Source organism: Aethalodelphis obliquidens, unplaced genomic scaffold (genome assembly GCF_003676395.1).
Source record: "Aethalodelphis obliquidens isolate GAN/ISIS:26980383/991018 unplaced genomic scaffold, ASM367639v1 scaffold14, whole genome shotgun sequence".
NCBI lineage: Eukaryota > Metazoa > Chordata > Mammalia > Artiodactyla > Delphinidae > Aethalodelphis > Aethalodelphis obliquidens.
Genome location: NW_020837958.1, coordinates 653,444 through 679,549, shown reverse-complemented (window position 1 = coordinate 679,549; position 26,106 = coordinate 653,444). Strand labels below are relative to the sequence as shown.

Here is a 26,106-nt window from a genome sequence, read left to right as displayed (position 1 = left end):
TTGTCCACAACGTTGCCAGCGCTGGGGATCATTGTTAACAACTAAACCAAAAGAAAACACAATGGTAAAACTTGGTTCACTTGTTACACCAAAAAAACAATGGTGGTTGAACGTTCTAATTTGCATATGTTTTTGGCCCTGCCCCTCTATTTTAGCAGGAAAGTGTTTTTGGCATGGCCCAGCCTCTCTGAGAATCCCCCTGAAAAGATCAATGCAAAGACCCTTCTGTAGGATGCTACCTTCGGCTGTTTGAATATCATTGAAAAGGTAATCCATAAACACAAGAAAGTATGTTTGCATATGTGCAAGTCTACCTTGCAGGAAATTAAAAGAAAATTTAAGAGTCATGCATAAGGACTGAGCGATTTAGAACAAAGGTGTGGTGGGTGAGATGGGACGGTGGATTTTGGTCATTGAGGGATTTCCTGAAGTTATACCCCAGGTAAGTTATGCTAGTTTCACTTATAAAATTATTTTGTGATAATTGTATGTAATATCACAAGAATAAGAGATTCCTTTATTATTTTTTCTTCAGTTTTATCGAGGTATGATTGACTAATAAATTTGAGGTTCCTTTGCTTTTTAAGTTTAGGGTCAGAGTAGAGTAATATGATTTTAAAAGTGTTTAAGAGAGGTTAATCTAAAAGTATGATAAGTTGGGTTGGTGGGCAGTGAACTAAACATGAGGGGATGAAAGCCTTATTTAGGGTGGACACCGTAATAATGCAAATGAAGGCAGATATGAGAAAGAAGGTAAAACAAGAGTAGGGTTAGTATTTGGTAAAACAAAACAGAACAAAATTGGATTGTTCAAAGTTTAAGAAAAAAAACAAAAACAAAAAATATGATACCAAAATTGTGAGTTTGGGAATGGGGAGGATAGCAGTGTGAGCTGTTTAACTTATCTGGGCTTCTGGTTTCCACCTTTGTAAAACAGGTAAAGGAAACACCTGTGTTGCCAGCCTTTTAGGGTGGATATGAGAATCATATGCTCTTTGTACAAATATGTACTTTTAAGGTGTCCTGGGGGTGATTGGACAATCATAGTAATGAAGAGGCATGAGAATGTTCAGGAAGGTTTGCTTTAAAAAAAAAAAGAGGAACGGAAATCAAGGAAAAAATGCAATTGGAAGGAAACCCTGTTGAGAACCGTTCTATTGCATGGCTGGCATGGGGCATGGCACTCTCAGACACCACCTCTCCGAGGTGTGTGTCACACCCTTCCCATGTTTAAAAGGAGAACGCTGATGTCCATAACTTCTCCAACGTCACACAGCTAGTAGATTAAGCAGTGCAGGAGGCAAGATCACCTTAACTGAACTCTAAAAGAAGCAATGAAGGTAAGGAATCAATGACTGCAAACTGTGTTTCTAACACAAGCAAGCTCGAGGACACAGGAGGATCACTTTGCCCATGATGTCCTTCCTGGTACCAGGGCTAATGGAAGAGCACGACCAGACGGGAGCGGTCCATTTCCACTTCCACCCCTTCTCAACAGACCAGGCAGTGGTGGCCCTCATATTCATGGCCTTCTTGCTGTTGTACCCAGGAAGCCTCATTGGAAATGTCACCACTGGGCTCACAGTCTGGTGAGAACACTCCCTCCATACCTCAGTGTACTTCTTCCTCTTTGCACTGGCCATGCTGGAGACTGGCAACTCCACCAACATTGCTCCCTTGACTCTGGCTGGCGTCCTTTCCATGGGGAGGATGCTTATCTCTCTCCCTGGCTGTGGAGCCCAGAGGTTCTTCTCCATCCTTCTCGGGGAATCTGACTGTGTCTTTCTTGCTGTCATGGCCTATGGCAGGTACGTGGAAGTCTGTCATCCATTGCATTACAACCTCATCGTGAGTTGGCAGCTCTGTGGGCAGATGACTTTAGGTTCTTTAGGTCTGGGATTCCTGTTGGTGCTGCCTTTGACCATTCTGATCTGCCACCTTTCAGTCTGTGGCCACAATGAAATCTATCACTTCTTCTGTGACACGCCTGCCGTTATGCGCCTGGCCTGTGCAGACACCCACAGGCATGAGGCAGCTCTCTGTGCCATCAGTGTGGCCGCTGTGGCCATTCCCTTGCTCCTTATCTGCCTCTCCTATGGCTGCATTGTGGCCACCATCGTGAGGATGGATTCAGCCCAGGGAAGGCGCCGGGCCTTCTCCACTAGTTCCTCCCACCTCATGGTGGTTCTCCTGCAGTATGTGTGTTGTACCCTTATCTACCTGTGTCCCAGCTCCAGCTACTCCCCAGAAGAGGGCCAGGCAGTGTCTGTTGTCTACAACCTTTTCTCACCAGTGCTGAACCCCTTGGTCTATAGCATAAGGAATCAAGAAGTGACTAATGCAGTGAGGAGACTATGGCAAGAACGTACTTGATCAGGGAGCCAGAAATATTCCTTCCTAGAAAAAAGATTCCTCAAATCAGAAGTAGGGACATGATCTGAAGGACAGGAATCTCAAAAGGAAAAAGGAGGGAGTGGAGAGATGACTGTCCCATGGCTGTCTTGCCTGTGAAATGCTAATCAGTACTAATTCATCCACTTTGTATTAGATTCCAATCATGAAACCTTAGATTGCCTACAAAACCAGCCTCCTCTCTCACCATAGTGCTTAGAATAAGGACTAGCACAGGAATGTCAGTGAAGGAGAGAATGATTGAATGGAAGGATAAGATGATGACAGCAGTTGATAAAGCAGATGTTTTGAGAATGGGCCATCATGCACATTTCAGGCTATAGGTAACATTCTCTTACAAAGGTGCAGAGCCAGCATGACTAAGCACAGGCAACAGAGCACAAAGTTTAGAGCTAAAGGAATAGATTCAATATGGAGTCAGGTTTGTTCTTCTTTGTAACAGTAGTGTTACTGACCCAGGCCCTTGTACTCTTTTTTTTTTTTAAACCCCCCATTTATTTATTTTTGTTTTTTTTTTTTTGGCTGTGTTGGGTTTTCATTTCTGTGTGAGGGCTTTCTCTAGTTGTGGCAAGCGGGGGCCACTCTTCATCGCGGTGCGCGGGCCTCTCACTATCGTGGCCTCTCCTGTTGCAGAGCACAGGCTCCAGACGCACAGGCTCAGTAGTTGTGGCTCACGGGACTAGTTGCTCCACAGCATGTGGGATCTTCCCAGACCAGAGCTCGAACCCACGTCCCCTGTGTTGGCAGGCAGATTCTCAACCACCGCACCACCAGGGAAGCCCCCCTTGTACTCTTTAATCAATAGAAATTGATAAGAGGCCAGACGAGAATTTCAGGCAAGTCTTTATTGGGGCTTGTGCTGCAGTGTGAGGGAAAGAAAATAAGTAACAGGTGCCCTTGTTTGCTCCAGAAAGGAGCTGCTTGGGTCCTTAAATGCGGTAACAAGTGGGGGCAGGTCTGTGGGTTGGGCAGGAGGTGTAGCTTAGGAGGTCTGCCCACTCACTTGGCAGTGCCGTGCCCATGGAGCACGCGCAGTACCCTGCTTTTGCTCCCAGCAACTCAGAAGTGGCAGTTGGTTTGTGGCCTTTTTGTATCCTATTGTTCATAATTGCCCCAGCTGTGCATGCTTGCAGTTATTTTTAGTTCCTTATAGTTTCTTTGTATTCTGTTGCTCAAGGAGATGTTTGTCCAGGGGCGAGCACTCTGGTAAAGGGTCCCAGGTCCCAGCCTATCTCAGTAGAGTCATCTGCTTCTCATGGCAGGAGACTGGCTCCTGTGATCCTTGCAGGAGAATCCCAAAACAACAATAGCCAATGAGCAGAGCTGTCGTGGAAATTGGTGGAGTGGACCAGAAGGAGGACTGAGAGCAGGGAAAGATACTTACGAGATGCCATCCTCAAAGAGAAAAGGAAAAGAACCCCATTCTTTTCTTGATGTTGCAAATGCAATAGATGATAAAAGCCACCCTATTCCATATCTGATTGTGCTACACACAAGAAAGGGGAAAAAGAGTATGAAAACCTGATGACAAGAATTCTTGGGACCCTTGGCCAGGCAGCAACATTAAGAAGTACAGGAGTGGGCTTCCCTGGTGGCGCAGTGGTTGAGAGTCCGCCTGCCGATGCAGGGGACACGGGTTCGTGCCCCGGTCCGGGAAGATCCCACGTGCCGCGGAGTGGCTGGGCCCGTGAGCCATGGCCGCTGAGCCTGCGTGTCCGGAGCCTGTGCTCTGCAACGGGAGAGGCCACAACAGTGAGAGGCCTGCGTACTGCAAAAAAAAAAAAAAAAAAAAGTACAGGAGCATGCAGAACTTTGAATAGTGCTAGTGTGGAGAGTCAATAAATATTTTATTGATAACAATGGTATTTGTTGAAATTAAGTTATTTCTCTAATTATTTTTAATTTATTCTATTCCCAATATCCTTATACAAAAGATGTGAAGTGGCTTAGAAATACATTGAATACAAAAGTTAAAAACACATTGTCAGGACTTCCCTCGTGGTCCAGTGGTTAAAAATCTGCCTGCCAATGCAGGGGACACGGGTTTGATCCCTGGTCCGGGAAGATCCCACATGTGGTGGAGCAACTAAGCCAGTGCGCCACAACAACTGAGCCGACATGCTGCAACTACTGAAGCTGGAGCGCCAAGAGCTCGTGCTCTGCAACAAGAGAAGCCACCGCAATGAGAAGCCCGTGCACCGCAACGGAGAGTAGCTCCTGCTTGTCTCAACTAGAGAAAGCCCGCGTGCAGCTACAAACACCCAGCACAGCCAAAAATAAAAAAAACAAAAACAAAACAAAACACAAAACGCCCACATAGTCAAGTAGATCAGGGTGAAGGCAAAATTCAGGAAGAATATAGTAGTAAGATTTCTATGCAGAAATGTAAACCATGGGCTTCCCTGATGGTGCAGTGGTTGGGAGTCCGCCTGCCAATGCAGGGGACATGGGTTCAAGCCCTGGCCTGGGAGGATCCCGCATGCTGCGGAGCAGCTAAGCCCATGCGCCACAACTACTGAAGCCTGCGTGCCTAGAAGCCACGAGAGTGAAAAGTCCACGCACTGCAACGAAGAGTACCCCTGCTCGCCGCAACTAGAGAAAGCCTGCACACAGCAACAAAGACCCAACACAGCGAAAAATAAAAACAAACAAACAAACAAAAAAGAAATGTAAACCATGTGCTTCTCTGCAGTTTATAATAGTGGTCACCTACAGGTATCTGAGCTCCCTAGTAGCCCAAGTAAAAAATAAAATACAATTAAATTTGAGAGCTTCAAAGGTCATGTAATTTCTAGACATAGGGAGAAATTTAACACTTTTTTGGGGTTAAATCTCAGATGTAAAAGAATCTTTTCTTACTGCTTTTCAAAAGAGAATACAGCACATTTAACAACATACCAACAATTATAATAATAACACTAGCTATCATTTATTGAGCCCTGAAGTATGAGCCAGATATTGTTTTAGGTGCTTGGTACACATTAACTTACTTGAATCCCACAAAGTCTTAGGAGATAGGTACCATTATTATCCCCATTTTACACATAAAGAGCTGAAGTTCTGAGAGGTTAAGTCATCTTCCCAAGATCACACAGGCAGTAAGTGCTGGCACAGTTTCATTCCAGAGCCTGTGACCTTAACCAGTATAACATATAGTAAATTTGAAATGAATTTTCTAGGGCTAATTCTCAATGTAAACTGATGGAGTGACACTGATGTTCAAGTCACTTAACGCAGTTCTGGAAGGAATGATCACAGTCAACAGAAGAATACAGCTCTCTGATGTTCCAACTTGATTTTAGTTTAGGGAATAAACCTAAAACTATTAGAACCTGATTGGTAAGCATGTCTTTCAGGAAGTGCTTTCACAAACACTGTTTTACTCAAGCAGGGTCTTGATGAAATGAGTCTGTTGTAACAGAAACCAGGCTGTGAGGAAGTAAAACAGGTGAGCAAACTGAAAATGCAGCCAGTTAGACCCACACCCTCTTCGCATTACCAAACACAAATCCTTTCAGATATATTTTAAGATTTGATTGTTATCCAGATAAGTTTGACCTGGGAACTAAAACTTCAAGAACAAATAGAAGAAACGATTTTTTTGTAGTGACATTCAGACCTCGCCACTATTGATCTTTCCTCTTAGAAAAAAAAAAAGATCTTTGGGGCCACACAGCATTTGCTGGAGCCTGTCTCTGATTCCTCTTCCTGGAGAGGTGAGATGTGGGTCAGGATAAAGGTCAAGGCCTCACTGAGAAACAGCAAGGTTCACTGGCCCCCTTCAGCCCACAGAGACACTGCACATACCTGTCAACTATGTCCACTGTGGTTTTCAATTGCATTTGGAAGAACCAGTTTGAATGTTGGGGTCAGCTGTGTACCTGAGCAGGACCCTAGGGGGCCTTCCCAGGGCAGACCTCTCCCCCATATCCTCTGCTTTAGCTCCTTTCTGAAGTACCTAGATCATAGTATCTGATGCACATTTCCTGAGTTTTTTACAGACGCTAAAACCACCACCAAATGGAAGAAATTAACTACTTGATGACCATGAGCACGTAGCTTCATGTCTTCGTGGACTGATAATGTTTAACCCCTGTGACACTGCCTTGTTACCTCACCATCAACCAATCAGAGAACTGTGCACGAGCTGATCACATACCCTGGGACTCCCCTCCCTCATCTTGCCTTTAAAATGGCTTTGCTGAAACCAATCGGGGAATTTGGCTTTTCGAGCATTAGCTGTCCTGGACTCCTTGTATGGCGCCTTACAATAAGCGTTGCACTTTCCTTCACCACAACCTGGTGTCGGTAGATTGCCTTTACTGCATATCTGAGTTATCAGTAGATTGGCTTTACTGGGCGAGCGGACCCAAGTTTTGGTTCGGTAACAGCTGGAAAGACTCAGTGAACCAGTGGGGAACATGGAGAGAGCATCCTGGGAGAAATTGATGCATTGGTCAAAGAAACAGCTTCGTGGCCTCACTGGGTGCAGTCATTTTCTCTTCTAAACTCCGTGGAGTCTGATTCTAGAAGAAGGATCAGAAGATGACTAAAAGCTAGTGTCACTAAGGAGTTGTTACCGAACCAGGTTGTTTGCTTGACATGCAGCAAGTCAAAACACTGAGACGCCAAGATTTGCAGCAAAGAAAAGGTTTAGTCACAAGACAGCCAAGAAAGGAGATGAGACAGAAAAACCAGTCTCAGCTCCATCTCCCTGAAGGCCAGGGGCCTGAGATATTTATGGGATAAAGAACCAAGGTAGACTTCCCTGGTAGTGCAGTAGTTAGGAATCTGCCTGCCAATGCAGGGGACACGGGTCCGAGCCCTGATCCGGGAAGATCCCACATGCCGTGGAGCAGCTAAGCCTGTGTGCCACAACTACTGAGCCTGCACTCTAGAGCCCGTGAGCCACAACTGCTGAGCTTGCGTGCCACAACTACTGAAGCCCAAGCACCTAGAGCCCGTGCTCCACAACAAGAGAAGCCACAGCAATGAGAAGCCCGCTCACCACATCGAAGAGTAGCCCTCGCTCGCCGCAACGAGAGAAAGCCCGCGTGCAGCAGTGAAGACCCAACACAGCCGATAAAAAAAAAAAAAAAGAACCAAGGTGGTCTTAGACATGGGGAAAGGTGATTTGAGGTAGGGAAAAGGTGAGGTAATTGGTGTTCCACGCAGGCATATCTGAGTTACATGCTTCTTCATGGGATGTGTGTTCAAAATGGTGGTGTTAAGCATGATCTGAGGGTGGAGTTTTTGGCCTTGTGATGTTAGAAGGTCATTAGACACCTGCACAGGCCCAGTTTTAGGGTCAGTGGCCCCAACCAGTCTCAGCTAGATAGAAGTAGAACTACACACAGCTGACTCCAAGTACCTAGGGCAAACATCTTACTGTTTAGGGTATGTGAAACTTGGAGGGTATGCAATTTGCAACAAAATAATTCAGGTGAACTTGCTCAGTGAAGGCAGGTACCAGGCAGAGGGGTTTTTAGCAAGCTTTAAGACAAGTTCAAGAATTTCTGTGAGTCACCAATTTCTGTTAACCCTATGGGGCATGGTTTCAGGGTCAGTAGATTTTTCTCCCTACAGCCTTTTAAAAATGAATAATTACTTAGCACCTGTAAGGTATAGGCACATTAAATTCAGCAAATAGAAAATCACAGGGGACTAGGAAAAAAAGAAGAGAAAGAAAGGCAAAAGAAACGGAGAGAGGGAGAAATGGAACTGGGAGGCAAAAATGGAGAACTTAAAGAAGAAAGGTTAAAAATTTTTTGTGCGGCTGGAATTAAAAAGTAGACTGCCGGGGGCTTCTCTGGTGGCGCAGTGGTTGAGAGTCCGCCTGCCGACGCAGGGCACACGGGTTCGTGCCCTGGTCCGGGAGGATCCCACATGTCGCGGAGCGGCTGGGCCCGTGGGCCATGGCCGCTGGGCCTGCGCGTCGGGAGCCTGTGCTCCGCAATGGGAGGGGCCGCAGCGGTGAGAGGCCCGCGTACCGCAAAAAAAAAAACAAAAAAAAAACGTAGACTGCCAGATATGGCCTGCGGTGTCACTCAGAGATGACTGTGGCTCTGGCTACAGTGGAAAGGGTCTAGACTCCAAATAAAGTGGGTTCCAGCTCCAGCATGGCAGCATTCTGAAGTGTTGAGCAGTTAACAAAACTGCTGAACGCAAACCATCTGAAAAGCCATCCACCGCCTGTGCAGCGTGCGGATCAGCAGCTTGCAGCCTCTGCTCCAGAGCAACAGAGTGGCTTTGTTTGGTCTCCTCTGAGTGGACCACTGATACTTGCTAAAATATGTCCCAGCTCAGTACACACACAACTAGACTTTCAAGTGGCTGGTGGTTGTTTCTTCTGGAATTGTTTTGCATTTTTCTTTCAAGATTGCTTTGACAAACTCCTACCAAGTTCTCTCTCTTTCTCTCTCTCTCTTCTCTCTGTCTCCTCTCTCTCTCTCAATTTCTCTCTCTCTCTCACACACATACACCTGTAGGCCTTCATTTCAACAATATTTCCAGAGTTTTCAGAGCTACTTGTCCTTGAGATGAAAGTTTTCAGTGATACATACATGAGCATTTAAACATTTTTTTGTATTTGTTTAAAAGTGAGGGATAAAAAATATAGCCAGTACGATGATGTTGTTACATTAAAGAAAAAAGTGAGTGAGGGACTTCTCTGGTGTCGCAGCGGTTAGGAATCTGCCTGCCAACGCAGGGGATATGGGTTCGAGTCCTGGTCTGGGAAGATCCCACATGCTGCAAAGCAACTAAGCCCGTGTGCCACAACCAGTGAGCCTGTGCTCTAGAGCCCATGAGCCACAACTACTGAGCCCATGCGCCACAACTACTGAAGCCCGCGTGCCTAGAGCCCATGCTCTGCAACAAGAGAAGCCACTGCAGTGATAAGCCTGCTCACCGCAAGGAAGACCCAATGCAGCCAAAATTTTTTTTTAAAAAGTGAGTGAGCTGAATTTAAGTGAAGAAAAACATTAAGTAAATTATACTAATAAGTTAGATAAAACATAAATCATGAAGGTTGTTCTTGAATGGCCAAACTTTGAAAAAATTTTGTTTCTACATTTTATAATGGCCTTGACCAAAATCACTAGCGGCCGCTGGTATAAAACACATAATTTGGGCTTCCCTGGTGGCGCAGTGGTTGAGAGTCCGCCTGCTGATGCAGGGGTCACGGGTTCGTGCCCCGGTCCGGGAAGATCCCACATGCCGCGGAGCGGCTGGGCCCGTGAGCCATGGCCGCTGAGCCTGCGCGTCCGGAGCCTGTGCTCTGCAACGGGAGAGGCCACAACAGTGAGAGGCCCGCGTACCGCAAAAAAAAAACAAAAAACAAAAAAACCACATAATTTATAGGGAGTGTGATAGGGTCTTGGATGATATTGGTGAATAAGTAAAGGAATGCCCAGTGCTATAACATTCTGCAATCAATGAATACTAGACATCCATTAGGTGCTTAGCTCCATACTAAGCGATGAGATGCAATTGAACTGAGTTGAACTAGTCGCTCCCATTGAGGACCTATCCTAGTAGAGGTTGAAAAATGAGTGTATAAACACAGTGCAGAGGGATAAATGCTATAATTGGGGTGGGCACAAAGCCACCATGGAGCATGGAGCAGGGAGTAATTCTTCGTTTTTGGAGGAGTGTGGGGGAAGGTGTGTGTATCAGAATAAGGCTTCACATAACAGGTGACACTTGGCTGAGTTTTGAAGGATCTGTAGAATTTGTCTAGGTACACAAAATTAACCTCTAATTGAATAAATTAAAGCTGTATGTCTTGGACTTCCTTGGTGGTGCAGTGGTTAAGAATCCGCCTGCCGATCAATGCAGGGGACGCGGGTTCGAGCCCTGGTTCGGGAAGATCCCACATGCCACGGAGCAACTAATCCCGTGCACCACAACTACTTAGCTTGCGTGCCACAACTACTGAAGCCCGCACGCCTAGAGCCCACGCTCTGCGACAAGAGAGGCCACTGCAATGAGAAGATCACACACCACACGAAGAGTAGCCCCCGCTCGCCGCAACTAGAGAAAGCCCGCGTGCAGCAACAAAGACCCAATGCAGCCAAAAATGAATAAATAAAATAAATAAATTTAAAAAACAAACAAACTGTATGTCTTTCTAAACTACCTCAAACTTGGAGAGTAAAAATTTAGGCAATAATTGAAATATAGCTAAGTCTAGCAGCAATTAGATCAGTTTAGAATATCATGTCCCTAAACAATTCCTGTTTGTGTTCAAATATTGACCTACAGGGTATGGTCAACTTAAAAGCTAAGATAGCCTCTTGGGGCTTGGTTGAACCAAAGTAGGCAGGGAATTCTCCAGAAATGAGATGAGAAGGGGTGAGAGTTGAGAAAGAACCCAGAATTCTGACTCTGCAAATCCCAAAGTCCCACGTTCTTCCCTTGAGATGTAGCAGCAGGGAGGGATTAACGGTATCTAGATGTGCGCTTTCCTCAGTTCTCTGGGTAGTTTCTCAGAGATTCAGTCTCAACGGTTCCCAAGGTATTAAGAAGAGGATTCCACCTTGGGCTTCACTCAGCCTCAGGGAAGGATGTGGCTGCCAGCCTCTCTAGGCAGAAGGTAAGGAGGGTAAGGGAAAACCAGGCTGATTGAGTTGTTTTGTGGTCTAGACCCTGGGGAATGAACCAATGAACCCTACTGACCTTGGGCTTTCCTGATCCTGTGAGGGGCTTCCCCGTGTAGAGATACAAATGAATTAGAATGTTAGTTAAACCTCCTGGAGCTAATGAGGTGACACTGTTGATGTCAAATATACTAACAACAAACAAGTCTTCGAAAGACACTCCACTGCTGAGGGTGAGAGAAGGAAACTCTGTCTCTCCCTAGAGAGACAGAAATATGTCCCATCTCCTAGGTTGTCTGAGATGGGTATGAGAGAGTTGTTCAAAGAGGACTACATGCTTTGTTGGGACACCCAGAAAACATAGTGTAATCTGCTCAGTTTTCAAGTTACACACCCAATGCCTAGTTGATAGTAGCTGCTAGATAAATTCTTGTCAAATAAGTGAATGCACGAACAGTCCTATTAATTACACTCAGTGAGGGGAGAAGGTAGATGAGTATGCAAAGATCTTTACGGAAAAGGAAGGGCTGTCTGTGTGAAGAATGCCATGTCTTTGGAGGCAGTGCTGGTGCCACAAAAGAGACTCATCAAAGAGGATGCAGTGTTACTGAGGGTTTATAGTTCCTGGGTAAGAAGAGGTCTGGCGTTTCCTGATTCACATAGCAAGGAATTGTGCAATAGCAAAGGCAGGACAAAGCAGATGGTGGAAGAGAACATTTAACCACAACCAAAGCTCACAATATTGTTATTTTTATCCCATTGAGAAGACCCCAGAGGAGGAGTAAACTTGGGAGTGAAGAGGGGAGAGATTTCTCACTGACTCATCAGTGCCTTGGATGAAGACAAAAAAGGCAAGAATAATTTTTTATTTGTATAATATATTTATTATTCTTTGAATGCTCCTAAAAATAGAATGCCTTACAGTAAAACCCTAGCTACAATGAGATCAAGATCAACTTATAAAAGGCAGTTTAAAAGACAAAAGTTAAATTGGGCTTCCCTGGTGGCGCAGTGGTTGAGAGTCCACCTGCCGATGCAGGGGACACGGGTTCATGCCCCGGTCCGGGAAGATCCCACATGCCGCGGAGCGGCTGGGCCCATGAGCCATGGCCGCTGAGCCTGCGCGTCCGGAGCCTGTGCTCTGCAATGGGAGAGGCCACAACAGTGAGAGGCATGCGTACTGCAAAAAAAAAAAAAAAAAAAAGAAGACAAAAGTTAAATAGAAATGAAGATATTGGGGCTGAGAAATGCTAAGCGATTGAATATAAAACTTAGTTTTGGGCTTCCTAGCAGCTAAGGCAAAAAGGGAAACGAATTATGTAGCTCTCACAGAGAAGTAGCATGACTTATATGTGTTCATTAAGAGAGAAATGTATGTGTCTGGGTGAGGGTGTGGGGAATGCATGGAGAAGTCAGGTGAGTCTTTATCCCAGGTATGTTGAACATCCATTGTATAAACAATGTGATTGTTTGTTGCAGTGGAATTCACTGTAGTTTTTAAGTGTTCCAGAGATATTCCACACAGAGAGCCTTGTATTTTTAAGCTGATTGAAAACTGACTGATATTTTAAAGAAAATTTTGAGGGATATTAAGGGCAGTATGCTTGAGGGATGTGGCTTCCTTGAGCTATGGTCTAATGCACAGTTATAGCTTTGGGAAGCATGTTCATTAAATTTGTAGATGACAATGGGGAGAAATGGATTATTTGTTGGAGTAAAGAATTGTAATTCTCCATAAGATCTCAATGGGCTAGAATGATGAGCTAAATCTGAAAGGTTAACTTTAAAAAGAGATGAGGGTAAAGAAAAAAAAGAGAGAGGGAAAGGCAAGTAGGAAGAAAGAAAAGGGAAGGGATGGAAAAGAAAGGGAAGGAAGAAGAAAGGAAGAAAGGAAGGTAGGAAGGAAGGAAGGAAGGAAGGTTAACTACTTAACAACAAACTCAGCCCAAGTCAAGGTTGTGGTATGTCTGGAAATGAACAAACACATAAATAAATAACTAGATTTAGAACCATCTTGGACAACATCATTGGCAAGTGTGCAGATTTTGTGGCTATATTTAGGTATTAATCCTCGTTCTGACAATTCCTGGTTGTATAACTAGGGGTATGTTATGTACTTCAGTGTCCTTGCCTTTCAAATGGGAATTTAAAAAAGCAATAACATTTGTAATGTTAAAAATAAACACATATTCTTCACAAAAAGTTTGACAAATGGAGAAAAGCATGAAGAAAATAGTCATCTCTCATTTTTCTCTAAAACACCATTGAGAGTTTATTGTTTCCCTTTAGACTGGTAGCAGAATTGGTGTCATGTTCCGCATGCAATGTTGCCTTTTCATTTTCTTCATTTAACATTATATTGTAAGCACTTTCTCACTGTATTAAACCTTATAATTATAACAATTTTAATGTCGATACGACAATTCATCATATTAATACACCTCAAGTGACTAGAATGTCACCTCTTGTTAAGTATTTGTTTTGTTTCCTTATAAAGATTATTATCACAGCACACTGCACGTATCTTTATGTATTTGGCTCCATATTCCAGACTATTACCTCGGGACAGATCCTTCAATGTGAGGGTAGTGATTCAACACATATAATTTCTTGAAAATCGCTGATTTTCTTTCTAGAGGGGATATGCTCTTTTAGCATCAGAGTACTAAACTGAAGATTATTACTTCTACTTCAGAAGTACTGGGTAGCAGTCGTTGACATTGATAGAACCTCAGTAGCTCTCCAGTGTTCATGTCAATACAGAGTTACATGGTACCTAGTATTGTGCTAGGTCCTGGGTATTAGTGAAGAACAGAATCCAATCAGTCCCTGCCCTCATGGAGTTGAGATTCATGGAGGGGACAGAGATACACAAGTGATCACAGAGGCAAACACATCATTAAAGGAGTGGTGAGATCCCTGGTTATAGATAATAGTTCTCTTTCTTGTGCCCGACTTGTCCCTTCATGTCTAATTCACGAAGATTGTTTGGGATAGAGGGTGTGTTGGTGGTCTTTACCCAAAGTAGGAAGAGAGGCAGGCAGGTGTGTGCTCCAATGCTGCTCCTAGAAAAGGAATTAAAATTCTCAAGGAACAAGAGTCTTAGAAACTTCCAAGTGAAAAATTTCCCACTATGATTCCACCCATCTTCCAACCCTCTTACCCCACACAAGGCTGTGCCCAACAGATGACAGTACAGAGGCAGAAGCACTTAGAAAAGGAAAGAAAAACTTGCAAAACATGCAGGGAGCCAGACTTTAAAAGTACCGGCCTGCCAGAATAAAAAAACACAACAAATATTCAAAAGAAAAAATTGCAACTCAGCAAGAATACTAAGGTTGCGTTATTCTGTTTGTGGTGGAAAACAACAATGTCCTTACATGATTATCGTACTCATAAAGGTTGTACTATATCTTCAGACATCAGCACAGCAAAAGTAAGCAAAAATACATTCTTTGGTGGGGGGAACAAAACCAGTCAGGTGATCCTGTTAGTTTTGGTTTAACTCAGGGTGCAAAGTATCCCCCCCGCCACCCCACTTACTGTGGCATGTGAAGTATTGACACTTAATCATTGGACGCAAGGCCAAGTGTCAGTTTTTGTTTCTACAGCAGATATGATGTGTTGGGGTGTGTGTGTAGTCAGGGTATGTTGTTTTGGATACCATATAAACTTGCCCTGAAATTCTTTCCTACCGATCATGGGCAGCAGAAAGAAAACTGGATAAAGAGATTCTAAAATAAATTAAAATATAAGATTCTTTTCCTTTATGCATTCAACAATCATCTGTTAAAATGTTCTCTATGCTAGTCATACGGAAAGGGCTTGGCATTTAATTTTGGGACCATTTATAGAAGTGAGGGCAGAATTAAGGGCACTTACTGTTACCAAGTCCAAACTTGGACTGTTCACCGCAAGACAGGACAATAAGTCGAGAGACGAGTTGTTGGGGCAAGGAACAGTGACTTTATTCAGAAAGCCAGCAGACTGAGAAGATGGTGGACTCATGTCCCAAAGAACCATCTTGCTAGGGTTTGGATGCTAGTTTCTTCTATAGAACAAAGAGGGGAAGATGAGGAGATAAAGTAAAAAAGGCAATAAATTGTTGCAAATATTTCCTGGTTCCAGCCAGGTTCCCAAGAAGGTGTTAATTTCTTCTTTCCTGCAGTCATTCATGGGTGGGCCTGGTCAGGATGTTTCCTGTGAGCTAAACAAAGGTATTTTAGCTTAAGCTCAGGCATGGGAGGCAGGGTTCCCAGAGATGGGCCATTATGTATACTTTAAGCATATAGGCAACACTTTAGTGATTGACTTGTAGCAAAAACAATAGAAAACAAAGGTTAAATGAAAAGAAAAAATCCAATATAGACTTAGATTTATTTTTCCTTGTTATGCTATAAGGGACGGTGAGACACTCAGGGCTAGCAATGGTAGGAAACTGTTTGTATCCTTGGGCCTGAAGTGACAAGGTGAGAGAACACTGTTACTGGAGCCCAGCAAAAACTGGAGCCATGGAAGATGGGCCACGCAACAAGAGCTGTGGTCATAGAACCGTCATGGTAGAGGGAGAAGGGGGTAGTGGTGTGTGTATGGGGAGAGGGATAAATACCCTACGTAACTTTGTGCTACTCTTTATTTTCTTTCAAGTACCTTCATTGGCCACATCCAACCAGAAGCCACAGGGTGAGTGAGCTCAGATGATTCAGTCCTTAGTGACCAGCCTCCCAGGCAGCAGAGCAGGGTGGAGAGTGGATCTTGGGGGGTAGACCTAGATTAACCAACAAAACCTTCCCTTTGCATATCACTAAGAGGAAGAGCAGTCTCCAAAAGTGATGGAAACATAGTGTCCAGAGAGGTGGGAAAAAAAGGTTTGGGTAGAATAGCATCACAGAGTCCTTGGGTGAGGAATTTCTAGGAAAAGGGAGCTTCCAGTGCAACAGAGATCAAGTCAAAACATAGCCACTGGATTCAGCAATTTGGAAGTCATTGGTGACCTTCATTAGAGTGGTCTCTGGGTGTAAGACCGGAACCAGACTGTGCTAAAGAAAGAATAGGAAATGGTTGAAATGCAAAGGAGACAAGGAGCCTTTAGAGGATGATATAAGATGAAGGGAAGTTGCTTTTTGCCATGAGAGGTAAAGTTGCTGTAGAGGTGGAGCAGAGGCAGATACTGGAGACAGACTGAATGATTGTGAAGCAAGATCACAGAGGAAGCAGGAGGGACTGAGACCACTAGCTTTGCAGAGGAGAGGGGACACTTCTAGAGAGGCATATGGGGATTTGCTACTGGGTATATGGAGGGAGAGTGTTGTGGGTCTAGAGCTGGTGAGCATGATGATGGGTTGCCTCCAGGTAGCTTCTGTTCTTTTTTCCAGTGAAGTTGGAGCCTCGGTCATTACTGTTGGTGAGAGAGGAGGTAGCAGAAGAGAGGTCTTAAAGAGACCAGGGAAATTTGCCCTGGTCTTGGGACCCGAAGGAGCAGCTGACTGAGAGCCTTGGGGACAGCACTGGGGTTGATAATACCTCTCTACCCCTACCGTGGCACCAGTCAGCAGAATTTTGTGATCTTCTTTAGTCATGTTCAGCCTGGAACGAAGATGCTGGATATTACAGAAGGTAACAGGGTTGGCAGAAGATCAAAAGGAATCAAAGACAGTGACAGTATTGGTAAAAGACTGATGAAAGAGATGGACCATAGATCTTGGTTGGATGGGGCACGGAGGAAAGCCCAAAGGAAGCTTATTTGGGGGAACTGGAGGCATCAAAGGTGGTCTTGAAAAGGTGGAAGAAGAATAGTATTAATGATGATTGCTAACATTTATGGGGAGTTTCCTAGGGGCCAGACACATTTACTCCTCATAGCAATCCTACCTGCTGTGTCCTATATCGTCTTCACAGATGAAGAGATTGAAGCAGAAAGCTTCAGCAAGTTGTTCAAGGTCATACTGTTGGTCAATGACAACCAGACAAGGGATTGAGGGCGTAGAGATTTGTGGTCTAGGAATAGTATACTGTGGGTTAACATTTCATTGCTGACTTGAACAGATATTCATACACCAATTTTCACAGCAGCATTATTCACAATAGCCAAAAGGTGGAAACAATCCAAGCGTCCATGAACAGATGAATGGATAGCAAAATGTGGCATACACACATATGATGGGATATTATTCAGGCATGAAAAGGAACATGGTACGCAGGCCTCTCACTGTTGTGGCCTCTCCTGTTGCAGAGCGCAGGCTCTGGACGCGCAGGCTCAGCGGCCATGGCTCACGGGCCCAGCCACTCCGCGGCATGTGGGATCTTCCCGGACCGGGGCACGAACCCGCGTCCCCTGCATCGGCAGGCGGACTCTCAACCACTGCGCCACCAGGGAAGCCCAAAAAGGAACATAATTTTGATATAAGCTACCACATGGATGGACCTTGAAAACATTATGCTTAGTGAAATAAGCCAGACACCGAAGGACAAATACTATATGATTGCACTTACGTGAGGTACGTAGAATAGGCAAATTCACTGAGACAAAGTAGGATTGCGGTTGCTAGGAGCTGGGAGGAGGAGATCGTGGAGGAGATCCTTAGTTTATTGGGTAGAGTTTTTGTTGGGGATGATAGAAAAGTTTTGGGTATAGATGGGGGTGATGGTTATACAACACTGTGACTGTATTTAATGGCACTGAATTCTACACTTACACATGGTTAAGATGATAAATATTACGTAATGTATATTTTACCACAATTAAAAAAAGAAAGATTTCAGTGGGGAGCTACTTCTGGGTGATTACAACAACAAAAAAGCTGTTGTAGAAGTAAGCTGCTGAATTTGGAGGTAAAGATGGTTTTAGTTGAGGGAGGAAGGGAGAGGCCAGGAGCTGAATGGGTCGTCCAGCAGAAGCCCTGTGTCCTGACACTTATCTATCCTCAGGGGGCAGCGCCTGTGCCATCAGCAGGCCCGATGCATTGACTACGTGGAGGATGCAAACCAGACTGGAATGATTCACTTCCACTTCCACCCCTGCTCCAAACTCACCGAGGTACAGATGCTGATTTTCGTGACCTTCCTGATTACGTACCTGGTCAGCATCAGCGGCAACCTCTCCATTTCTCTCATCATCTGGATTGACCGTTCTCTCCGCGCCCCCACGTATTTCTTCCTGGCCAACGTGGCAGCTCTGGAGATCTGCTACTCTTCCACCGTTGCCCCTCTGACTCTGACAAGCATCCTGTCCATGGAGAAAACCCTCATCTCCGTGCCTGGCTGTGGTGCCCAGACGTTCTTCTTCATATTCCTGGGCAGCGCTGACTGCATTCTGCTGGCCGTCGTGGCCCATGACAGGTCCGTGGCCATCTGCCACCCTTTGCGTTACACCCTCGTGATGAGCTGGTGATTTTGTGCCCGACTGGCCGTGGGCTGTCTGGTGTTGGGGTTCATCTTGGCCATGCAGCTGACTGTGCTCATCTTCCAACTCCCCTTCTGCAGGAGCGAAGAAGTCAGTGTGTTCTATTGTGATGTCCTTCCTGGGATGAGACTGGCCTGTGCAGATACCCGGGTCCACGAGGCCACTCTGTTTGTGGTTGGTGTCTCTGTCCTCACCATCCCCTTCCTGCTTGTCACCCTGTCCTATGTCTTCATCGTGGCTGCATCCTGAAGACCCGCTCTGTGGAGGGGAGGCACACGGCCTTCTCAACCTTCTCCTCCCGCCTGACTATGGTTCTGCTTCAGTATGGAGGTGCGAGCCTCAGCCATCTGTGCCCCAGCTCCAGCTACTCTCCAGAGAGGGGCCAGTAGTGTCCGTGGTTTACACATTCATCACCCCTATGCTGAACCCCTTGATCTCCAGCATGAAGAACAGAGAGCTTAAGTATGCTTTGAAGAGAGCATTGATGAGGTTCCTGTCATCCTAAACACAACAAACACGCTGGATGTTCCTCTGTAACACTGCTGGGTAGAGACAAATGGGTATGCTCTCTGAAAGATGGGAGACAGGGCCTAAGCGGTCATCGGTTTGACACTGTTACTTCTTCCTAGTCATATTTTTTTTTTTTTTTTTTTTTGCGGTACGCGGGCCTCTTACAGTTGTGGCCTCTCCCATTGCGGAGCACAGGCTGCGGACGTGCGGGCTCAGCGGCCATGGCTCACGGGCCCAGCCGCTCTGCGGTAGGTGGGATCTTCCCGGACCGTGTCCCCTGCATCGGCAGGCGGACTCTCAACCACTGCGCCACCAGGGAAGCCCAGTTTTTGAAACGGCATTTTCCTTTTCTCATTCTTAGACTCCTCATCTCTAAAATAGGGATTCAAATGCCCACAAGACCTAAATTCTGGGATAGTTATGACGCTCAAAAGATATATTAAGTGGAAATACTTTGTGACTTCCATTTATTATTATTATTATTTTGCCGCAGGGCATGTGGGGTCTTATTTCCCCAACCAAGGATTGAACCTGCACCCCCTGCATTGGAAGCACGGGAGTCTTAATCGCTGGACCAGCAGGGAAGTCCCTACTTTGTGACTTTTAGAGGGAGAGGTAGCAGTGTACATCATTATCACTATCCTCAGCATCAAGGGAAAAGTCTGTGCTCTGCTTTGGACTTCTCTCCAGATGCAGTTCTCAGGTTCTTAGCGTTGCGCGTACGGGCAGGGGCAGAACCAAGAATAAGAGGCAGATCAAACCAGGACCATCGCAATCATGATTCCCATGATGTAACTGCTGAGCTTGTGCCGCCTTGAGTTGTTTCTCTTTCATCCTAAATTATCTTCCAGGGAAAAGTGACAGGGAAAGCACTAGAGTTTTAAAGTTTTGTTAGTTTCTCTTTATTTAACTTTATACCTGGAGCTCATCTGTCTCCATCTCAATCTCTGACTCTATTAGTCTGCTTCCAAATCCCTCTCCCTTTATCCGTTTGTTCTCTTCCCCACTCTCTGTCCCTTTCTTCTCTCGTTCTCGCTCTCTTGCGCACACACACACACACACACACACACACACACATACACATTTATCTCCTATTCTCCCTTCCTGCCTACCCCTAGTTGATATGGTCTGAATATTTGTGTTCCTTCCAAATTCACATGTTGAACTACTAATGCCCAGTGTGATGACATTAAAAGACGGGGCCTTTGGGAAGTGCTTAGGTCATGAGGGTAGAGTCCTCATGAATGGCATTAGTGCTCTTATAAAAGAGACCCCTTAGAGCTCCCTAGCTCCTTCCGCCATGTGAGGATACAATGAGAAGTCTGTGACCTGGAAAAGGGCCTTTACCCAACCAGGCTGGTACCCTAATCTTAGACTCCTAGCATCCAAAATTGTGAGAAATAAATTTCTGTTGTTTATAAAGCCACCCAGTCTGTGGTATTGTGTCACAGCAGCCCAAATGGACTAATACTAGTGTATGTATTGTGCTAAGTATGCATAATATGGAAAAATTGCTTTGTTCACTAAGCCCCTTGGTGTAGAAAAGAGGCAGTGTTGGTTCAAATCTGGATTCAGGTAAAACAGAGCTAATTCTGTGAAGACAAACACTGACTGGATACATTGAGGAGGTGAAAGAACTCATTCATACGGTTCCGAGCAGTCTTAGAATGATAATCATTCTGATAACGATCATTTGTCTCCAGGCAACGGTGGCAGAACACAGATGCTTTACTCTCTCTGTAAGGTAGAGGAAGCTCACTCATTCTTCTACCTGTTGATCACTGAGGGATTTATTTATTCAGCAACATTGAAAGAGACAGTAAGCAATGATTTATTGAACTCTACTGTGTACTATGCTCCCACCTGTGGTAGGTGGAACAGGAAATGGAAAGGTAAGTAAGAGGCAGCTTCTGCCCGGAAGGAAGTTAAAAGTCCAGCAGTATATGAGAACATACACCACGATTACACCAAGGGCCAAGTGATGCAATGCTATGAGCCACCAAAGGAGGGTCAGCGAAGGGAATCCAGGTTAGTTTGATGGGGAAGGTGGCACATGCACGGCACCACGCCAGGTCTTCAGGTCTGCAGGTACGCAGAGGGGCAGGAAGGGCATTTCTGGAGGAGAGAACTGTGGGGGCACAAAAACAAGGGAATCAGCTACGTAGGGAAACAACCTCTGTTTCCCTACCTGGAAAAGCATAACACGTGTGCCATGACATTTTTCTTTTATTTTTTCTGACGTGTATCACAGGCCTACAGGGCAGAAACCATGACCAGAAGTCATATTACATGAAGCTGAAATGTCATCTTACTCTTTTGAAAGACGAGGACCCAAAAGCATCTTCTCTGGTTCACTTACAGTGGCTTGCTGCTCCTCCTATGTCCTACTGCAGTGTTCTACTAGGTCAGTGTTATTATCTGTAGCACACCAATCCTGTTGGATAATCTACTAGGTCAGTGTTATTATCTGTAGCACACCAATCCTGTTGGATAATAGGTGTTTGGAGGAAATGAACATTATACAGTCAAACAAATGTGAAGAATACTGTGCTGATTAAAATAAAACTAGCAGTTTACTGAAGGTTTATTCAGTGCCTGTACTGTGCAAACGTGCAGTCATGACACTCCAAGATGAGGGATGCATGTTGCATGTTTCCTAAATTGTCACCACCAAACTCTTTTATTCCTTGGAATCTCTTAGGAAATATTTTATCTTGTTGAATCTACTGTGGAAAATGCTGCCGTGGCTAAGGCTGACTGGATAAAAAGAGAGCGATTTCACTAGTGATTGAAATATTCCAGGCACTTCTCAATTCCCCACGCTCTTTGAGAAAACAGTGCAGTTATGAGTTAGCAGGCTTCTTTTCCAGTGATTGAATAAGGGAATTAATGATTGCCATATACCAACCCATTTATCATCATAATAACCCATGAAATGCGTGCGATTATTATCTCTGCTTACATATAAGGAAACTGAGACACAGGGAGGCTAAGTAACTTGTTCAAGGTCACACAGCCAGTAAACATAAAACTGAGATTTGACCTGGGCAGCGTGGTCCCCAAAGCCTGGGCACAAAACCACTCTCCCAACATGCTATGACTGTCCAGTAAGAGCTTGGGAAAATCGCTTCATTTTTCTGACAATTCAGTTGCATAATAAAATGGGGACAATACTATCTACTCTGTCTCCCCGAGTTATTGTGAGATCTCCAAGGGAAAAAAAAAACCCAAACTGTAAAAGGATAATAAAAGAGGCAGCATGGTTATTCAAACATCGACATGGAGAAATGCACTAGATGGCTCGTTTTTTTAAATACCAGAAGTTTAAAGACATAAGTGTTCAATTCCTTTCACCTAAGGTTTCCCTATGTTTATCCCGTTACTCTTGATAGGTGTTTCACAGGTGTTGTAAGAAGCAAGCACGTCTTCTGCAGCCCAGAAGTAACGGCAGGCTTCTCTGCTCGAGGTTTCCTCACTGAGTCTTCCCACTTACCTTACCAGGCTCCTCGGAGAACTACGTGCTTGAGGGCTCCAGGGATTGAGGAGTTTGTATAAACATAAAAACAAATGAATATGGTGCAAATTATTTATATTGTTAAATCATAGGCATAGGCATAGGTATGTGGTATAGGGAGATTCGTGTTAGGAAAACATCTGAACAACATGATATAAAACATCTTTATAAACAAAGCACATTATTTTTAAAAAATTTACTTTATTGAAGTATAGTTGATTTACAATGTGGTATTAATTTCTAATGTATAGCAAAGTGATTCAGTTATATATATATATACATCCTTCATATTCTTTTCCATTATGGTTTATTATAGGATATCGAATATAGTTCCCCGTGCTATACAGTAGGACCTTGTTATTTATCCATTCTATGTACAATATTTTGCATCTGCTAATTCCGAACTCCCACTTCATCCCTTCCCCACCCACCCCCTTGCCCCTGGCAACCACAAGTCTGTCCTCTGTGTCTTTAAAATACATTGTTTTAAACACACAGTTCAGTGGCACAGGGAGTTGCAATTGCATTTAGTTTTAAGATCCAGGAAGGATCTTCTTTCCTCCTTAGGGAGAGGAGAGGAGAATCCCTAGGGAGTGTGTGTGTGTGTGAGTGTGTGTGTGTGTAGTCACATACTACATAAGAATAGTAGTCGACTATTCTTTGATTTATCCTCCAAATAATTGCAGTGCACCTACCTCACAGTACCCCTGGAAGGTGAATAATATAATACCTGGTCATTGCTCTCAACAGATATGTAAGCAACGAGGTATAAGACAGCCCAGGGTTTGCTTTTTATTTATTTATTTATTTATTTTGCGATACGCGGGCCTCTCACTGCTGTGGCCTCTCCCGTTGCAGAGCACAGACTCCAGATGCGCAGAGCTCAGCAGCCATGACTCACGGGCCCAGCCACCCCGTGGCATGTGGGATCTCCCCGGATCCGGGCACGAACCCGTGTCCCCTGCATCGGCAGGCGGACTCTCAACCACTGCGCCACCAGGGAAGCCCTGCTTTTAAAATAGATCTGAACAAGTACTGTTTGGGGCGGGAGGGCAGAGGGCCAGGGAGACGTGAACTGGAGAAGGCCTCGGTCTTGGAGGAGGAGTAGGGATTTGTCAGACATGAAATGGAAAAAGGACACATCAGGCAGAGATGGGTGGGAAATCCTGGGCATATTCGATGCAGAGAAGAGGTGGGTGTTTGAGGAAGCTGAAGGTGGGGCTGTGTGTGTCAGGGAGTGACAGTACCTTGGGCTGGGGCCAGACTGCGCAAGGGCTTGAATGCCATTCTAAGAAGAGTCTGGACTCCCTAATCTTGTAATAAGGAGCCACTGATGAATTTTAATCAGAAGAAAGACATAATGGAGCCATAGGACAAGAAGCTTCACTTAATTAATTTGGTAAAAACCCTAACTGAGCGCCTACAAGGACGTTTCGGGGCCGAGGCTGGGGTCTGGGTTCGCATTAGTGAAAAGGAGAGACAAGGCTGCTGGCCTCGCGGAGCTCATAGAAGGTACAGGAACTAGACCAGGTTACACAGTGTGGTAGGGCTATCCTGAAGTCCAGGCTGTCAGGGAAGCATGTTTGAGGGACACTTAATCCTGGAATGGGTCAGAGTTGTCCAGTTCAGATACAGGGGAGAAGAGAGCTCTAAGGTGAAAGAGCATAACTGTGGCATGAATTTGGGATTTGAATTGTGTTCTAGGCAGCGGCTGAGATGGCTCTCGGCCTTCCCCACCTTGTGTAATCTCCTGGCCTTGAGTGTGGGCTGAATCTAGGGCTTCTCTTTTAATCGATACAGTATGGCAAAAGTGATGTTACAGCCGAGACTAGGTTACAAAAACACTTTGGCTTTTCTCTCTCTTTCTCTATCTCTCTCACCTGCTTGGGCTGATGGAATTCAGCTGCCATGTTGTGAGCTACCCTATGAAGAGGCCCACGGGGTGAAGTACAGCCCTTGAAGAACTGAATCCTGCTGGCAACCACGTGAGTGACTTTGGAAGCAGATCCTTTCCCAGTCAAGCCATGAGATGAGACGCAGCCTCCAGCCAACACCTTAATTGCAGTGAGGCAGAGGCACCCAGCGAAACTGCACCTGGATTCCTGAATCACAGAAACCAGAGGGTAATGTCAGTTTCAAGCTGTTTTAGGGCAATTTGTTATGCGGCAATAGATAACTAATACAAACTATAAGGGGGTGAAAACTACAAGTCAGGAAGTGTATTCTCCATCCTCCCTGCGGTGGGGAAGAATTGCTGTGGGGAACAGAAAGGACCTTCCCCTTCCATTTTCTAGCTCCTTTATCTCTTTCTATTGAACACCGCACCCTGGGGACACTGCCTCCAGGTACAATCGCCAGAAAGTGGTCTCACCTGTTCCTCAGCAGGCCCTGAGGGTCAAGGTGGTATAAGGCTCAGTGTTTATTTTCCAGTGGGAGAGAAACAGGCTTAGAGGAAAGAGAGAGGGAAGCGGAGCCCCAAACCCCAGGATCCTCTTTTTGGTTTGTTTGTAAAGGTGAAATTAAGTGTTGGCTGACTTCTCTATAGCCAAAATGCAAACACTTGATTTAATCTTGCCATATTTGTTTAGTGGGGAAACAGCTACACACTAGACATGGTGGGAAACCAAGCACCCTGGTAGAGCAGAAAAATAAAAATACATCAGAGAGGAGGGGGATCCTACTAAGCCTGGGACCTTACGTCACTGTCCATACGTGGAGACCTCACAGTCCACTTGGGCTCAGTGTCAGTCTTCCTCACCAGCCCATGGCCTCTCCTCACCCAGGTCCCTTGTCCCTCAGTAACTTGACTTTCTTCAGTTTATTTTACACAGCTAGCTGCTGCAATCCAGACTTCTGCCTGTCAAGGAAGAGCAAATATTAATAGAAAATGAACAAAATAGGGTTCATACCTAATAGGAGTTTTTAAAAAAAGGCTTGAAGTCTGTGACAACTCCCTTCGAATAGAATGTCATAAGAAGAGAACTCTACCGATGCTTCCCTTCCTGGGTTCCTGGACTCCACGTGCAGTTCAGAGCGCTCTTTATGCTGCTTTCAATGTGTAAAAAGGTTAAGGAAAATCAAATGGTCATTTCTGTTATGGCCACATAGGCTAACCAAAAGGTCATTTTTTTTTTTTTTCCCTTCATGGAAATATCCTCTCCTAGGAAACCAAATTTCTTTTTTGTTTCCTAGTTTTATTGAAATATATATTGACATATAACATTGCATTAGTTTAAGGTGTGCAACATAATGATGTTTAAAAAAATTTTATTCATGTATAGTTGATTTATAATGTGTTAGTTTCAGGTGTACAGCAAAGTAATTCAGTTATACATATACATATGCCCATTCCTTTTCAGATTCTTTTCCCATATAGGTTACCACTGAATATAGAGTTCCCTGTGCTATACAGTAGGTCCTTGTTGGTTATCTATCTTCTATATAGTAGTGTGTGTATGTTAATCCCAAAATGATCACCACAGTATAGCCATCACCTCACATAGTTACAACTTTTTTTTTTTTTTTTTTTAGCGGTACGCGGGCCTCTCACCGTTGTGGCCTCTCCCGTTGCGGAGCACAGGTTCCGGACGCGCAGGCTCAGCGGCCGTGGCTCACGGGGCCAGCCGCTCCGCGGCATGTGAGATCCTCCCGGACTGGGGCACGAACCC

The 26,106-nt window shown here is 44.9% G+C and overlaps 1 protein-coding gene and 1 pseudogene across 1 annotated transcript; both read left to right on the top strand.

Moving 5' to 3' along the window:
• The first annotated feature begins 1,440 nt into the window (after positions 1 to 1,440).
• Positions 1,441 to 2,373, top strand: LOC113625126 (olfactory receptor 10V1-like). Its single transcript, XM_027115646.1, is given in 1 exon segment — positions 1,441 to 2,373. A coding segment is annotated over 1 exon segment (933 nt).
• A 9,278-nt stretch (positions 2,374 to 11,651) lies between these two features.
• LOC113624684 (olfactory receptor 10V1-like) lies at positions 11,652 to 24,503 on the top strand (annotated as a pseudogene).
• The last annotated feature ends 1,603 nt before the right edge of the window (positions 24,504 to 26,106 follow it).